Source organism: Protopterus annectens, chromosome 2.part1, assembly GCF_019279795.1.
Source record: "Protopterus annectens isolate FY-2018-M chromosome 2.part1, PAN1.0, whole genome shotgun sequence".
NCBI lineage: Eukaryota > Metazoa > Chordata > Ceratodontiformes > Protopteridae > Protopterus > Protopterus annectens.
Window position 1 is genome coordinate 778740290 of NC_056729.1, and position 17724 is coordinate 778758013.

At 44.5% G+C, this 17724-nt stretch overlaps 1 protein-coding gene across 1 annotated transcript in view; it reads left to right on the forward strand.

The window, feature by feature from the left end:
• Positions 1 to 17724, forward strand: part of CEP135 (centrosomal protein 135) — a 2183066-nt gene that overhangs the window by 2052646 nt on the left and 112696 nt on the right. The window contains 1 exon segment of the mRNA XM_044062480.1: positions 9275 to 9430. Within this exon segment, the coding sequence (XP_043918415.1) occupies positions 9275 to 9430 (156 nt within the window).

Sequence of the window (17724 nt, forward strand, 5' to 3'; positions counted from 1 at the left end):
GACCTAGTCATTACCAACATGAGTGACCAGTGTTCCACACTTGAAGTCAACTCCTCGCTGGTCAGATCAGACCATACATAAGCTTATCACTATAAGTATCCACATCCCGCCCCCACCCCCACCCCCCATTAAGGAAACAACTGTAAAAAAATTTCTCTAAAGCCAACTTCATGCTTCTTAAGACAGAAGTGGCACGACACCCATGCAGATAGTGCAGTTACGACTGCCGAATCTTATACAAATGCACTCTGTATGCACTTGCATGAGTGCATGGATCGTGCTATCCCCAGCAGAACCAAGACCCTATCCTCCAAAAAAAGGAAGCAAATCTGGTGGTCCCCTGCTCTAAACAGAATATACAACAGAAGGAAGAAACTGTTGCAAAAGAGAGTAAAATCCCAAGAGCGGAAAAGCTCCCCTAGTCAGCCTTAGCAGGAAGCTGAGATCCCTCATAAAATCCTTCAAAGCCATTTATGAAAATAAGATTCCTACGGACTCTATGGACAATCACAAAGCATTCTACAGCTATGTCAAGAATCTCAGTGGAAGATTACAGAACCAACTGATATCGCCAACATCCTGTCTGATAGGTTCATTGTCAACTTTACCCCACCCCTACCCCCCAAAGGGCCAATATCCATACCGGAAGAATGCAGTGCCCCTGCAATCACAATGGAGCAGGAAAAACTGCGCTCTTCAAAGCCAAGAACACAGCATCCATGGGACTGGACAACATCCCAGAGTGCGTTCTACACAAATTTCAAAATGAACTGGCCCCCACCTAAGCACCATGTTCAACCACTGCCTCACGTCAGGCTTTGTACCCGCTGAATGGCACATGGCAACAGTTATGCCATTCCCAAAGGGGGTGCCACCATGGACCCTGGGAACTATCGCTCTATTAGCCTGGTCTGCAAAGCCATGGAACGTGTCATGGAACTCATAAACAAAGACATTGGTAACCTCCAGACTCTGGACCCCACCCAGTTTGGGTTTGTGAAGGGCAGATCATGTCTCCTGAACCTGATTGGCTTCTTTGAAACAGTCACCAAAGTTGTAGATGAGGGTAAGGCAGTTCATACAGCCTATCTTTAACTCACCAAGGCTTTCGACACCATCCCCCTTTCTGGAATCAGATAAACTCACTAGAGTGGGTATAAATCCATACGTCACAAGATGGGTTGCCAGTTGGCTCACCGACAGAACCCACATTGTAAAAGTTGCAGACTCCAAATCTGACATTAAACCTGTGACAAGTGGAGTACCACAGGGTTCTGTCCTGGGTCCCCTCCTGTTTGGTATCTACTTCTCTGAGGTACAGGCTAACACAGAGGGCCTCTGGCTGACAAAGTTCACAAATGACTGCAAACTAGGTGCCATAGTAGAGTGCCTTAATGACATGGACATATTACAGAAGGGCCTCACCGAGACTGATGCCTGGTGCCAGAGCCACAGCCTCAAGCTCAATGCCAAAACGTGCATTGTTATCCCCTTTGGTAAGAACTCGGTACCCATAGGTTCATATGTGTGTACTAGGCTAATGGCCCTGGAGCCTTTACAAGCCTAGCCCATAGGATTACCCTGGCATCATGCCACCTGACCTTAGTTCCCAGTGCCTCTGTCAAGTAGAGCCACTGAAGTGATCCCTGGGGTGAATTTTCTATTTCCCACCCACTCATCAAGCTTTCTTTTGAAGATGGCCAGTGAGGTGCTCCGCTTGACATGTATGGGAAGTCTGTTCCATAGTACGGGCAGTCTCTGGGTTATGAACCTGTCCCTTCATCATGTTCTGTTGATTGTGGTAATGAGGTTGAGGTCTCTGGAGTGTGTGGTGTGGAGGGATTGGGATTTCTTTAGATGTAGCATTTCTAACAGAGCTGGGTCAGACATTGCATTATAAGTCAAGCAGAGATCACCTCTAAGTAGGCAATATGAGACAGAGAATAGTTGTTTTGTGAGTCTTTCCATATAGGACAAGTGTTTAAGGCCTAGAATCCTCTTTGTGAGGTGCTTTTGCGGCCTCTCCAGTTGCAGGTGTCTAGTGAGGTACATGCCAAATGGGGCATTGTACTCGATGACTGGCCTAATGAGGGAAGAGTAGAGGGACACAATGACCTCCTTCTTCCTGGATGCAAAACCCTTAGTAATGAGATGTGCCACATAGAAGGACTTTCTCACCACAGTGGCAATGTGGTGGTCGAAAGAGAGGTTGCTGTCAGCCTGTGTTCCCAGATCTCTTATAACGCCTTTTGTGTTCAGTGGACTGCCATCGATGTGGTAATTCATGGGAACTGGGTTTTTTCCCAAAGGAAATGACACATTTTTTGGCATTGAGCTTAAGGCCATGGTTCTGACACCAGTTGCTGGTCTCAGTGATGCCTTTCTGTAGGATGTCAACATCACTTAGGGAGTTAATAATAGCTCCCAACTTGCAATCGTCTGTGAACTTTGTCAGACAGAGTCCCTTTGTGTTGACCTGGACTTCAGAGAAGTAGATACCAAACAGGAGAGGACCCAGGACTGAACCCTGTGGGACTCCACTCGTGACTGGTCGGCAGTCTGACTTGGCGTCAGCTACTTTCACACTGTGGGTTCCATCTATGAGCCAATTTGCAACCCACCTAGTGATATAGGGCTTGATGCCTAGCTTTCTGAGTTTTTCTATGATTCCTGAGTGGAGAATGGTATCAGAGGCCTTGGCCAGATCAAGGTAGGCTATGTGAACCAGCTTGCCTTTATCCACAGCTCTGGTGACTGACTCGAAGTTAACCAAGTTGCGCAGGCATGATCTACTCTTCACAAAACTAAACTGTGTGGGATCCAGAGTTTGGAGATTCCCTATATCCTTGTTTATTAGGTTCATGATGATGCATTCTATAGCTTTGCATATCATACTCATTAGGCTAATGGGGCGATAGTTCCCAGGGTCTGTAGTTGCTCCTTCTTTGTGGAAAGGGATGACTGTAGCAGTGCGCCATTCGGTAGAGACAAAGTCTCAGGTGAGGCTGTGATTGAACAGGCCACACAGGTGAGGTGCCAGTTCACTCTGTAGTTCATGTACAACACAACCAGGGATATTGTCAGGTCCAATAGAAGCTGTATTCTTGGCCTTGGACAGTGCTGTTTTAACCTGTGCAGCAGTAATACTGGGTGCCTGGCAATCTACTGTTAATGTTATAGGTCCTTTGGGAGGAGAGAGAGGGGTAAAGTTGGCACTGAATCTGTCGGCCAGTATATTGGCCATGAACTACCACATAGGCTGCAGTCCACTTAACACCAAAAGTGTGATGAGACCTTGGGACTCGGGTGAACAGTAGTCTCTCCTTTGATAATCACATAGCCACAGTATTCAGGAAATCCTTCTACGTGGCACACCTCATCATAAAAGGGTTCTTATCCAGAATAAAAGAGGTCATCATTCCCCTCTACTCGGCTCTCATTAGACCCATCATCGAGTACAACACCCCTTTTGGAATGTACCTCACAAGACATCTGCAACAGCTGGAAAGGCCACAAAAATACCTCACAAAGAGGATTATGGGACTCAGACAAATGCCCTACGCTGACCACCTCAAAAAAACTCCAGTTTTACTCCGTAGCATATTGCCTACTCTGAGGCAACCTCTGCCTGACATACAAGGCTATGTCAAACCCAGAGCTGCTGGACATGCTATACTTAAAGAAATCTGATTCCCACGGAGCAACACACTCCAGGGACCTAAACTTTCTTACCACAATAAACAGAACATGCTGGAGGGATAGATTCCTGTCCCAGAGGCTTCCCATACTCTGGAACAGGTTACCTATCTATGTCAAGCAGAGTTCCTCACTAGCACACTTCAAGAAAAATCTTAATAAGTGGATGGGAAATAGGAACTTCACCCCGGGGATCAGTTCTGTAGCTCTGCTCGACAGAGGCACAGGAAAATAACCACCTTGGGAGGCGTAAGCTGGGAACCTTGTTGGCTAGGCTTACAATAGGCCCTTGGGCCAATAGCCTAGTACCTATGAAATCAGGGGCACATTATTGGTATGGACAGCAGGCAAAAACAAACCTGTTTTTTATTCTGCCTCTGTCTTTGTTGGTCATTGCTGGCAAATTTGACTGCCTAGCACAAGACCCAATCTTAACCAGTTAAGCAGGGAGTGCTTAACATTTGATCTGTTGTTGTCATTTTCATTCATTCCTCAACGAATGGGCCTCAGATCTGACCTCTGTTCTGGCTTTGCAGCGTTTCTTCCACACTCTTGGATCTGACTTTGGAGCTCCTCCCCTTACCTATAATACCCCTAGCTGCTGCATTACCTTAGATCTTGTTTACTGTTGTAGTTGTTCAGACATGGGTCACATTCTTTCAAGCTCTGCATTGTTTCACAAGTTTCTTTAGAAGTAAAAGAAAAATGTATTACTCTTTCTGTTTTCTTAGATACCTTTCCTCCCTTTTCTAATTTTTCTGTGATCTACTAATTTCCCTCTGTCTTTCTTATCTGAATTTTAGGGGTAGCAATTTAATTATCATTGTTGGGAAATTTTCCTTTTCTCATTTTTCTTAATTAAAAAAAAAATCTTTATCTTTCTATAACATGACTGAAAAGCAAACAAGATTTAAGAAGTGCACCTCCTGTGGGCATAAGATACTCCTTGTCAGATCTGCGCAGGGTTCAATTTCAGGACTATCAGTGATAGGTATAATAAGTTGATTTTAAAGGGCCTGCTTCCAGCTTCGGCTCCATCTTCTTCTGCTTCTATTTCAGGGGCTCAAACCTCCACCAAAAAGTCAAAATCTACTCCAGAGTCCAGGGATTACAAGAAACGCTCACTTGCCTGATCTCCTAAATCTGCTCTTGCATCAAAACTGCCTGTGACGTTATCTAAGCACTCTGATTCAACATCTTTGGATCCAACGTCAGCAGTCACCAAGTCTCCTTGGCCCCAGAGCCATCGCTTCTCTCCTGAGCCAATTTCACCAAGGCTGTGTTCTCCCTTTTTGCAGGAAACTCCCAGGAGGTTATCTCGTTCACCTTCCATGTCATCATCTATCAAGTCCTCTCGAAGTCACTCCAAAGCAGATGCGGCTATGATGATGATGAAATTCCTCAGAGCTCAGATTCAAATGGGAGTCCTGCCAGCCCCAGCTCCCATTGGATCCATGAGCCTTCAACCTCTTTCCCATCCCATTCTTTCCCCTTCTACGATCTGACCAACGATTTCAGAGCCATTGCATCTGAGAGCCCTGAGAGTCAAAACATTGGCTCCAGGGATAGCATCATCTTCTACTCTGACTCTGTCCCTGACTTTTTCGGCAACCACCTCACTTGAGCATGACAAGCCTTGTCTGCCATGGGAACCTGTTTTTCAACCCTGCAGAGATCCTTTTCTAGGAATCAGCAAGACAGTAAAAATATGTGGTTCCAAAAATCTCATGGACCTTTTCGGGAATCACTAGGGGAAATTTCTCCCAGGGGCAGAGGTGGAAATCCCAATGGAAGATACCATCCTCATGGCAGAGGGGGTCTGCAAAAATTAAGGGTTCCGAGATTCCTTTTCATATAGTCCCGTTCAGCGTTACTGAAAGGTTGCCCAACTGTTTTTCTCTGGTGGCAGTCAGGGGGGCACTTGTCTTTAGACCCAGACGCCTGGGCAGCCATCTCAAAAGATTCTTGGGTGCAACAGATCATATCCAGGGGATATGTCATTCCCTTTTTTCAAATCCCCCACTCAAATGGAAACGTCTCACTGATCTTCCACACAACCAGTGGGAGTTAGCAGCTCTAGAAGTTCAAAAGCTACTAGGCAAGAGAGTCATCCAAGAGGTCCCACCAGATCAGAGAGGATCCAAAGTTTACACAAGGTTCTTTTTAGTGTGAAAGAAAAGTGGGGACCTGTAGCCAATTTTGGATCTGTTATCTAAATCAGTTTATAAAGAACTCCAAGTTCTGGATGGTTGTGCTTCAGTCTATACTACCTCTTACAGAAGGACAACTGGATATGTTCCGTAGATCTCCAAGATGCGTAACATTATATCAAGATGAACAGCCATACTCTGAGGTATTTGCATTTTTAGCTGGGGGACAGTCGTTTCCAGTTCCCAGCCCTGCCCTTTGGTCTCACCACAGCCCTCAGCGTGTTCACCAAATGTATGACAGTGGCAGCAGCTCATCCCAGACTGCTCGGATTGAATGTTTCCTTATTTGAATGACTGATTCCTCACCTCACCGCCCCAACCAGGCATCTCCTCGAAAAAGCCAGTGATTGCTTACTCCACTTGTATCAGCTCCTGGGGATCACAGTCAGTCTTCCCAAGTCCCATCTTCAGCCAGTTCAAATCTTGGGGTTTACAAGAACTCATCTGGACACAATCAATCAGTTGGCCTTTCTGCCACAAAACAGAGTTCATGCCTTGAAATTGCATGTTAGTCAGATTCTGACGCCCTTCCCCTCCAGCAAAATTGTTTCTTCAAGCCTTGGGGTCTATGGCTGTGGCAATTATTCTGCTACCCGCTGCTCATCTTCACATGCAAATTCTCAGATGGACTCTAGCAGAACAATGGTTGATTCTTCGACAACCCTTGAATCAACCTGTAAAACTTTCTTAGGTCTGCAGGGACACCCTACTTTGGTGGATTCAGTCCCATGAAATTTGTCAGGGATGTCCCTATATCTTTCCTCCACCAAAGACCACATTGACCTTGGACTCCTCCCATTTGAGGTGAGGGGAGCATTTCTTGGGGTGGACTGTTCAAGGTGCATGGTCCACCAATTTTCATATAAACGTCTTGGAGATGAGAGTGGCCCTTTTAGCTTTGCAGGCCTTTCATAACTCTCTTCCTCTAGGGACAGTTACTATCCAGATGGACAGTATGTCGGTGGTAAGGTACATCACCAAACGGGGGAACCAGGTCCTAACCCCCTTTGCCAAAAAGCAATGAGAGTCTGGCAGTGGGAGATGTCCTCCATCCGCTTTCGTATAGCAATGCACATGCTGAGGAAATCCACCTTTCTAGCAGACAAGTTCAGCAGGACTGTTTTGATATTTTCCAAGTGGTCTTGCAACCATATAATGGCAGAAAGGATCTTTTGCCAATAGGGTCAACCTTGCTGCGATCTCCTTGCCTCTTCCCTCTACAACTAGAGCAGAAGTTTTTTTTTGCCCTAATTCTCCCTCAGTGGAAGTCACCAGGAGATGCTATATTCCACGTTTGGCCCACCGGTCTCAGGTACACTTACCCTCCCCTACATCATATCCCCAAATTTCTTCAGAAAGCACTCTGGTTGAACAGCAGTGTTATCCTCATTGCCCCCTTTTGGCCTCTGCAATTTTGGATCCTCTATTTGTCGTCACACTTTCTATGTCCCCCTTTGACACTGGACCCTAGTCCAGATCTAGTATCTCATCCCTCAGGGATGGCCCACCTGGAGATTCCAGCCTTCAAGTTGACCACATGGTTTCTTAATTTCCAGTGATGGCTAGACAGTCCAGGCTTTCTTCACCAGTTCGCCAAATTGTATTCTCATCCTAGAAACCTTTGATGAGAAAAATATGCAAGAGTAAATGGAAAAGATTTCCTGTTTGGCACAACAGAGAGAATTAGACCCCTTTACTGCTCTCATTCCTGCTGTTTTAGAGTTTCTTGTTTTGATCTTTCAAGGAGTTGCTAGTTACTCCACCATCAAAGTTCTACTAGCAGCCATCTCTAATTATCTGACTGGAGATGATGCTTCCCTTCTGATTTCATGATTTCATCCAGACTATGTGAAACATTCCTTAAATGTACTTTTTTGCTTAGATCTCTGATTAAAGGTCCTACTCCACCTTGGGATCTTACAGTTGGGTTGCTTAGCTTAGTTTAACCTCCCTTTGAAACTTCAGCCAAGTCTGATCTCAAATTTCTTTCTTGGAAGACCATCTTTCTTGTGGCTATTACTTCCTAGGCAAATTTCTGAACTCCAAGCACTCTCTTCAAAACTGCCTTATTTGATTTTCCATAAAGACAGAGTTACAGTACCTTACATACTAATCTATCTTTTCTACCAAAAATAGCCTCCAAAACAAACATCAACCAAGTGATCTATTTGCCAGTCTGTTTCCAAATTTTTCCAATAAGGGGGAATACATGCTTCACCTTTTGGGTGTACATAGGCAACTTTGTTTTTATCCCCATAGAATGAAGGATTTGAAAAAAAAAACTTACCAATTGTTTGTTTCCTTTGCCCAACTAACTGGGAAAACCAGTCTTAAGTCACCTTAACTAAATGGCTAATGGATTATATTTCTTATGTTTACTCTTTGAGGTTTGCCTTTGACATGACCTTCTAAAGATTAGTCTACTAGAGCTATAGTTGCATCATCTGCATTTCTGGGCCAGAGCTTCTATTGATGATATTTGTGCTGCAGCCATTTGGTCCAATGCTCATATTTTTATTGCTCATTACGGATTGGATCTCATCTCCAGAAATAGGGCTGCCTTTGGTTCTGCGGTACTCTGGAACATCCTACCATGAGTGTCACCCAGGGTTATCGTAGCTGGGGACTTGGTCCCATTCATTGAGGAATGAATGAAAATGACAACAAACCATGTATCTGTGTAGTCCGTTTTCATTCTTCCTCAATTTCCCACCCCCTTCTCCCTCCCTGTTTTCTTTGGGAGTGATCTGATAAAGATTTTGGAACCACTGTTTCTGTTTGAGCCCCTATTATGTTCCTTTTCTTTTTATAAGTTATCAAACTCAGTCTGAGGTAATGCAACAGTAAGGGGCATTATGGATAAGGGAAGGAGCTCAAGAGTCAGATCCAAGAGTCTGGAAGAAAAGCAGCCGAGTGGGATCCGAGACCCATTCATTGAGGAAGAATGAAAATGGACAACACAGATGCATAGTTACAGTGAGTACATAACTTTTATTTCTCCTCATAAATCTCCATGATAGTGTGTGTGTGCGTGAGCTTTACAATTTTTTTTAAATTAATTTCACTTATTCATATGTTAACTGATTAAGTGAATTGGTATTTTAATTTATTCCACTGCTAACAGGGTAAATAAACTGGGCCATCTCGGATTCTTTTTTTTCCATGACCCCAGACAAGGGCAAAGTTACATTTCCTGTTAAGGATTTGTGCATGCATACTTTTGTAAAAGGTTAAGTGAAAGAATTCATGACCAAGCAAAAACGCTGAGGATTACACTTAGTATACTGACAGATACATAGCTTAATGCTTTACCCTTTTATTTGTGTACAATAATGCGTTGCTGAGCAAGCTTTTCACCATCATTGCAGGGAGAGAGCAGTTCAGGAGATGCGTCGCCATGGTCTAAGTACTTCCTCTTTGCGGACTTCATCACCTCTTGATTCCTCTCCTAGATCACACTCACATTCCCCAGAGCATTCAGCTTTGAAGACACCTGAACAATCAACAGACAAATCAACAGAAAAGTAAGTTTTTGTGACATATTAAAACAGAGCCAGCTGCAATATGAGATACTACAAATATATGTTTACCTAACTTGTGGAAAAAATTTGTTATTCTGAATTAACTTGCTGTCCACCATCCCCACATTTTAAGGCCTGGCTTTCTGTAATAAGCGCATGCTCTTTCTAATCTTGTATGTCTTGCCTCTAGTAGGAAGTCAAATGGCAGACCTAAATAATTGTAAGAAACATTAAAATTATAAGTATATATTTTACTACTTTTAACTATAGGTTTATTGGACCTTCAAGTATTGTAAACATAGGAGTGGAAATACATTTACTCAATTGTGAATCTACCCAGTTAGTAAACAGTTAAAGAATTTAAGTTTTAGTGCTTCAAAACATAGTATATCACCAGCTTTTATTAATGACCTATATGAATAAGCATACACATTTTTTAAGTTGAGGCAGGGGATCACAGCCAAAATTTTGTGCACTGTCTTCAGAACTCTAGCCTTCACTTCCAGTCCCTTATTTGTATCTATTTCCTCTCTCGATATGTAAAACTGGCAAATGTCTGAAAAGCTCTAGCTCTTACACACTATGTGCACCTCATGTCTGTGGATATTATATCTAACTCCAAACTTGGAGGGTTTACCCAGCCACTACTTTCTCAAACTGTACAAACTGTTTGTCTGTCGGTCCTTATATCACTGGAAAAATCTTCTAATGTGATGATGTCCTGTCTCACCTTCATTCTTAACTGGTTGGTTTCTTGGTTCCGACTCGGCCTTATAAAAAAGCTTGAGGCCTTCTACTGACTCGTGGCTGAAAACCCTATCCCATCATGCTCTAGGAAAGCTCCCCAGATCTCATTTGCCGCTAAACAAGATTGGGTGCTTTCCTGCTTGCTCTGGCTAAGTAGAATTTTTTTCTCTCCACCTTGTGTCAAAATTAATAGATGTGAAGTTGTTCTATCTCGCTGTTCATTCTTACTGATGGGTTCGTAGCTGATCCTCTGCTTCGACTTAGCCAACTGCAAAAGCTCAAGGTCTTCAACCAGCTTGAGGCCACTCCCTATCCCATGATGCACCCTGATCTTCCCCTCAGATTTCGTTTGCTGTTGCAACTTGATCGGACATTCACCAGCTCTGGCCAGTGAATTACTTTATTCTTCTCAAATTTATAGGTTCATAGGTTCATACTAGGCTATCTGCCCAAGGGCATTTATAAGCCTAGCCCATAGTTATGTGGCTTTCGCCACCCCTTTAGTTTGAATAAAAACTATGCCTATCATTTTGCTGTGCCTCTGTCAAGCAGTGACACTGAAGTAATCCCTGGGGTATATCTGCAATCTCCCATCCATTGGTCAAGATTCCTCTTGAACAAGGCCAGAGAGGTGCTCTGCCTCACATGTACCGGGATTTTGTTCCACAGCATAGGGAGTCTCTGGGTGATGAATCTGTCCCTCCAGCACGTTCTATTTATAACCGTGTCAAGGTTTAAATCTCCCGCCCTTGTGGTTTTGAGGGATCTAGATTTTTGAGGTGAAGCATATTCATCAAATCTGGGTTTGACATGGCCTTATATGTCAGGCACAGGTCACCTCTGAGCAAGCGGTATGAGACTGAATAGAGCTGGAGTTCTTTCAGTCGGGCAGCATAAGACATATTTTTGAGACCCTTTATCCTTTTGGTGAGGAACTTTTGGGGCCTTTCAAGCTGCAGCAGGTGTCTGGTCAGATACATTCCGAACGGGGCATTGTACTCAATCATAGGTCTAATGAGTGATGAGTACAGGGGGACGATGACCTCCCTTGATCTAGATGTGAATCCCTTCATGATCAGGTGGGTGATATAGAAGGTTTTCCTAACTACTTTAGCAACATGAGTGTCAAACGAAAGGCTACTGTCAACCTGGGTCCCCAGATCTCTGAATTTTTCTGTGCTCAGTGGATTGCCACCTATATAGTAGCTAGGGGTAACCTTGTTTTTCCCGAAGGGTATGACTATGCATTTTTTGGCGTTTAACTTCAGGCCATGGCTCTGGCACCAGTTATCCGTTTCTGTGAGGCCCTTCTGGAGGATATCTGTGTCAGATGTGTTTTCGACTATGGCGCCCAGTTTGCAGTCATCTGCAAACTTTGTCAGCCATAACCCTCCTGTGTTTGCTTGTACTTCAGAAAAGTAGATGCCGAACAAGAGTGGACCCAGGACTGAGCCCTGTGGGACACCACTTGTGACAGGCTTTGAGTCTGACATGGCTCCAGCAACTCTGACCCTGTGGGTTCTGTCACTTAGCCAGTTTGCAACCCATCTTGTGATGTATGGGTTTACATTCAAGCTGATGAGTTTTTCGATGATACCTGAGTGGGGTATTGTGTCAAGGCCTTTGCCAGGTCGAGGTAGGCTGTATGGACTGCCTTTCCCTCATCAATGGCCTTGGTGACTGTCTCGAAAAAGTCAAACAAGTTTAAGAGGCAGGATCTGCCTTTGACAAAGCCAAACTGGGTTGGATCCAAAGTCTGCAAGTTCCCTATGTCTTTATTTATGAGTTCCATTATGATCCTCTCCATGGCTTTGCAGATAAGGCTTGTCAAGCTAATGGGGCGGTAATTTCCAGGGTCTGTGGAGGCACTGCCCTTATGAAGTGGGACCACAGTCGCCTGCGCCACTCCTTGGGCACGTATCCTGAGGTGAGGCTAAGATTAAACAACTGTCCTAACTGTGGGTTTAATTCCTCGTTGAGTTCATGAAGCACACAGCCGGGACACCATCCGTCCCATGGATGCTGTGTTTTTGCCTTAGTGAGGGCAGTTCTCACCTGGGCGTTGGAGATGTTTGGGGGGCTACAATCCTCTGGAATACATATCTCTCCTTTTGGGGAAGTTTGCACTGAACCTGTCAGCCAGTATGTTGACAATGTGTGTAGGTTCAGTAATTTTCACATCATTTTGAACTAATTCTGAGCATATCTGGGAGTTTCCTCCTAGGTTTCTAACATAGCTAAAGAAGGCCTTATGAGTCTCTTTAGAGTCCTTGGCGATTTTTCTCTCAAAATTTGCCTTGGATGATTTTATGAGAGCTCTTAGTTTTTTACTTATAATGATCAAAGGTGTCTTACCTTTCAAGGATTTTGCTCTATCTTGTAGTAGCTTCCTCCTTTTGTTGTAGAGCTTGTTTATGGCTGGGGTCCACCAGACTGGACGCTTGCCTTTGGTACAGAGAGTCTTAGTTTTGTTTGGGATTGCCTGATCCATGCAGTCCTGTAGGTGCTGGTAGAAGGCATTTGTAAGTGATTCAGCGGTTTGAGTAATGTTTACCACTGGCTCAGGGGCCTTAAAGGAGACCACACTAGTTTTTAGAAGTGTGAAATCGGCTTTTGAGAAGTTTTTCACTGTGGTCTTTTTTGTTTCAGGTGGGGGCAGGATGAGGACCTCCAGCGAGATTAGTTTATGATCTGATCTCACCAGTGAGGGGTATACTTCCGGTGTTGAACATTTTGATCCCATGTTCGTGATGATGAGATCAAGTATGTTTTCTCCTCTTGTGGGGATGGTGACTAGTTGTTCCATGGCATTTGAGTTTATGAACTCCAGGAATCTTTGGGTTAGAGTGTTCGGGCTTGAGTAGTGTTCCCAGTCTATATTAGGGTAGTTGAAGTCACCTAGTATGATGGTGTTTGGAGATACATTTATCCCCTCCAATGTTTTCAGGAAGGCCATGTGAGGTTCCGGAGTTTGAGAGGGTGGCCTGTAACATGCTACAAATTGCAGAGCAGTCTTGCCTATGGTTAATAGCACCTGGATGGTCTCCGATGCATCGTGCGTTGCCACCAACCTTGAGGTGTGGGTGTCCTTTATGAATATGGACACCCCCCCCTCCTTTCTTGGTGTTGTCCGGATTTTGGGGCCGAACGCATGATATGAGGTGAAACCTGTTAGTGCTGGGGTGCTCTCAGGAGCCTTGAACCAGGTTTCTGTCACAGCACAGACATCGATGTTCTCCATATTGAGAAGGGCCTCGAGTGCGTGCATCTTGAGATTGAGACTTCTGGCATTGAGCAGCATTACCCTTAGTTTTTTCCTTTTGGTGTTCTAGGGTGGTAGGTTTAGAATTTGAGCCTTGCCTAAAAAGGCACTATGGGGGTGGCAAGAGTCTTTGCCAATATCCGAAGCCCAGGGTGACAGGTGCAAGCCGTCCCTTCAGAAGCAGCATGGCTTGTCCAGCATGTCATCCCAGGCAGACAGACATTGATCCCCTTTGAATGACACCAGAATTTAAGCCAATTATTAAAGCTGATCATCTTATCACTGTATTGTGGCATCATTCTAGGTGAAGGTAGGATACTGCTCAAGGTCAGGGTCATACCTGCCTGGGCTACATAATCAGAGAGCTCCTCGATGTCCCTTTTCATGTAGCCCAAGGAGGTACGTCTCAGGTCGTTGACACCAGCGTGGACAATGACTGAGTCGTACTTGTACCTGCTGTTGAGAGACCTGAGTGCTTGCGTTATGTGGCGGATTCTAGCGCCCGACAGGCAGCTTACTGTGACCTTCTCTTTACTCAGTCTGGTGAGCGGGACGTCAGTGTGTCTGACTATGGAATCACCAATGACAAGTGTGTCTGGCATTTTGTTTGGCCTTAAGGGCTGTGACTGTTTGACACTCTGACTGTGTGGTCTATGTGTTGCATGTGTTGGGTCGTGAGGTGGTAGTTGTTTGGGTGTCTGCTTTGGTGGCCTCTGCTGTTTTGGTAAATTTTTGATCAGAGCCTCCGAGTATGTCTTTGTGTGAGTATGTGTATGATTTGAAGTTGTGATGGTACCATGTGTGACTGGATATGTATTGTGTGTGGTTACCTTCTCCTCCTGTCTGGTCTTGCCAGTCCTATGTTGAGAGAGCTCAGCCTCCAGTTTGGCCATATAGTTGCATCTCTCGCATGTATTTGTGTTTTGTGGGAGAAGGAGAGGATTGTCTGTGTACATGAGGCAGTTGTAACATTGCCTCAATATTCCCAGGTTCACCAGTTGAGCTGGAGAGGACACTAGCAACTGATCCCTCGACATACTAGAAGTAGTAGATAAAGAGACTTTCAAAGGACTCCGGGGGAAGTGGGTTTTAGGCTGGTGGGGTACTATCTATAATAAGAGTGCTTTATCAAGGTGCAAGTACTGTAGGAGTAAGTGCTAGGCTTTACAGATAGAGAATAGTCTACTTGGGAATCAAGTAGAGATGAACTTTTCAGTTATAGGATATGCTGGTTAGATCAGCAGTACAGCTCAAGGAACGTAGTTCTAAGGGAAAATTGGAAGAGTGGAATTTAGATGGCCAAAATAGTTTAACCTTGTTTACCACCGCTGCTCTTGTGTGCAACAGTGGTAACTCCGCGCTAAATCGCGCTTACGCGTGTTTTATAGCAGGGGGCTGAAGGGAGCTAGGAATTGGCCCAAAACGACCAATGGACTACTAGTTTCTGGCTGAAACTTCACCAAATCAGACAAAAAGGCCGTTCAGTGCTTCCCACTCCCACTGGTAAGCAAAGAAACTTCCCTCCTTCCTAATAAGGCAATGGATCAGTAACAGGAACTAAAAACAAAGCCCAGGGATCAGCAACTCTGAAACTGGACTACTCTAGTTCAGTAAGGCGGGAAAACAAGAGATTTTTTTTTGTTTTATTACAGAGACAAGGAAAAAACAGTATATAGCATTGTATATTGTTATAGATGTTAAATTAGCTTGGTAGCTTATTTAGTCATTTAAATAGTTAGTGATAGTGTTTAGTCTTTTCTGATATTACTATAGATAATATAGTTAGTTATTAGGACCGTTTTTTTTTTTTTTTTTTTTAGACCTTTTCTCCCTATCTCAGTTAGCTTAATTACTAAGAAATTAGTGGCCATGTTTTTTTAGGCCCCTTTTTTTCTCTTATTTTCATAATATATAGAGTGTGTGCTTATCTTGGAGTATAGCCCTTCTTTTTTTACAGGGCATTTAGTGGTCTTTCTAATTAGTGGCCATGTTTTTAGGCCCATTTATTCTCTTTATCTCGTGTATTTCATACAGAGTGCTTTATATTAGACTATATCCCTTTTTTTCTCAGGGCACCTAGTTGTCTTTTCTAATATTATAATTAGATGTTAGTGGCCGTGTTCATAGGTTGGTACTAGGCTATCGGTCTTAGGGCCTGTACATGCCTAGCCATAAGAATTCCTTGGGTATTTCTTCCCACAATATTTACTTTAAGGCCTTTAAGTCTTTTCTATTGTATTACTTGTGTGTGGTGTGTGCTAGTTGGTAAATTACAGCCCTTCTTTTTATATAGGGCAAATAAATATTTGCATTACTAGCTAAATTTATTAGAGCCTTCTTTTCTAAGGCTTTACTAGTTCTTTGTGTGTGCATATTATTGTTAGAGCCCTCTCTTTTTTTAGGGCTTTCTTGCTGTGTTTGACTTTTCTTAGTAATTGTCTTTGGAAATATGTCCCAGCAAGAGAAGGAAAAGGCCAAGTCTGGCTTCAAAAAATGCCCAAGATGTGGGCAAAAGATGTCTATAACTGATGGACATACTGAATATGTCTACTGTTTGTGTGAGGTACACCTACAGGAAAGCTGTGTGATATGCCACTCCTTTAACTCCAGAGTGCTACGTGGGAGAAAAAGAAAGCTTATGGATAAGGGTCTGCTGAAATCCTCTTTTCAAAATTCACTGGATAAGTTAGATAAGCACTCCAAAAAGACATTGGAACTGACAGAAAGCCCATCTACTTTAAAATCAGCTTCTAGTAAAGCTTCGACATCGGTTCCACAGCCTTTGGAAGCGAATGTCGTTTTGGTTAGGAGCCAGTCCCCGACTTTGGAGCCAGTATCCTCCTACCTTGAAGTCTCCCATATTGCAATCGGTGACTTTGTCACATTCTTCACAGACCTCAAGTAGACTGTCTGATTTGGATGTAGACCTTGTGGTGAAGAAGCTTCTACAGATACCGGCACTGACCCCAGGGGCTTCGAGCCGACCTTAGTTCCTCCAACATCTTTTGTTCCTCCTCCAATCTGCATGGAAGCTTCGGAGTCAGAGAGCATGGAACTGATGATTGTGGAACCCTCAGGTCCGACACCTACTCTAGGTTTTTCAACCCCGACTGCCCTGATGTCTTCGGCGCCGACACTCACTGGTCGGGTCCGGGGAGGATAGTAGGACAGACTTGTCGGTGCCGACTTTATCTCTCCGGGCTTTGGCCCGAGTGAGTTTGGCCCCGACCTCTGGCTTGGTGCCCTCCATACCGGCACAGATGGTTTCCATCAAATCTTCGAATCTGAGGGATTCCTCTCGTCTGGACCGAGGAGCCTTCAAGGCTATGAAGAGGGCTTTGTTGCTCTGACTATCACTCTATCAGTTTGAGCAGCTCCCTTCCCAAAAGCACCAGTGTCTGCCTCTTCAGCACATGCTCCGTTGAAGCATAGAGATCCTGAGCCTCAGGAAGACCCATTGGGTGAGCCATGTTCTTCCGAGATCTCTCCAGAAGCTCCCATTGAAGAAGTGCCTAGGATGAAACTCTGCAAGAGGAAGCATCTGGACTCCCCACAGGAGTCGGTCACTTCGGATACTGACTTGGATGAGTCAGAAGGGTCCTCACGGTCCCCCTCAGAAGATATCTCCTTTGCAGATATCTTAGAGATTCTTAGAGGGGTGGCTGGAAATCATTTAACCCTTCTGATGATGAGTCAGAACTCCTGAAGGCTTTTGGGTCTGAACCCTCCACCTCTTGGGTGTCTCTCCCTTCGATGAGTTGCTCGAATTACTCACTCGAAGGGCATGGGAGTCCCCAGACACCACGGTGCCTGTCCCCAGGAGGCTTAACAGATTTATAACTAGCCCTCAAGACAGACTTTACCTTACTAAAGGAGTACCTGTTGATGCTATGGTGGAGGCAGCAGCCACCAAGAAGGAATTATTGGAGACATCTTCATCTGTTCATCCTCCTAATAGAGAATGCAGGATTAAGGGCAGATACAGGAAGCATATGTTTAGTTCAGAGGCCTTCATCCTTCGATTGCTGAACTACCTCACACATTTTACAAGGTTACAAAGGGATCTCCTCAAGGAGCTAGGAGACACCCTGCAGGGTTCAGTAGCTGCGGGAGTTTCGGACAAGGTAACTTCCCAGCTCTCCACTCTTAATTAGATAGTGAACTCTTCCATGCATCTGTTGTCATATGCAACTGATGGTACGAGCAGAGCAGCGGGTACAGGAATCGCTCTCAGGAGACATTCCTGGATGTGCTCATGTTCCTTTGCGGAACCCTTTAAGTCTTCCTT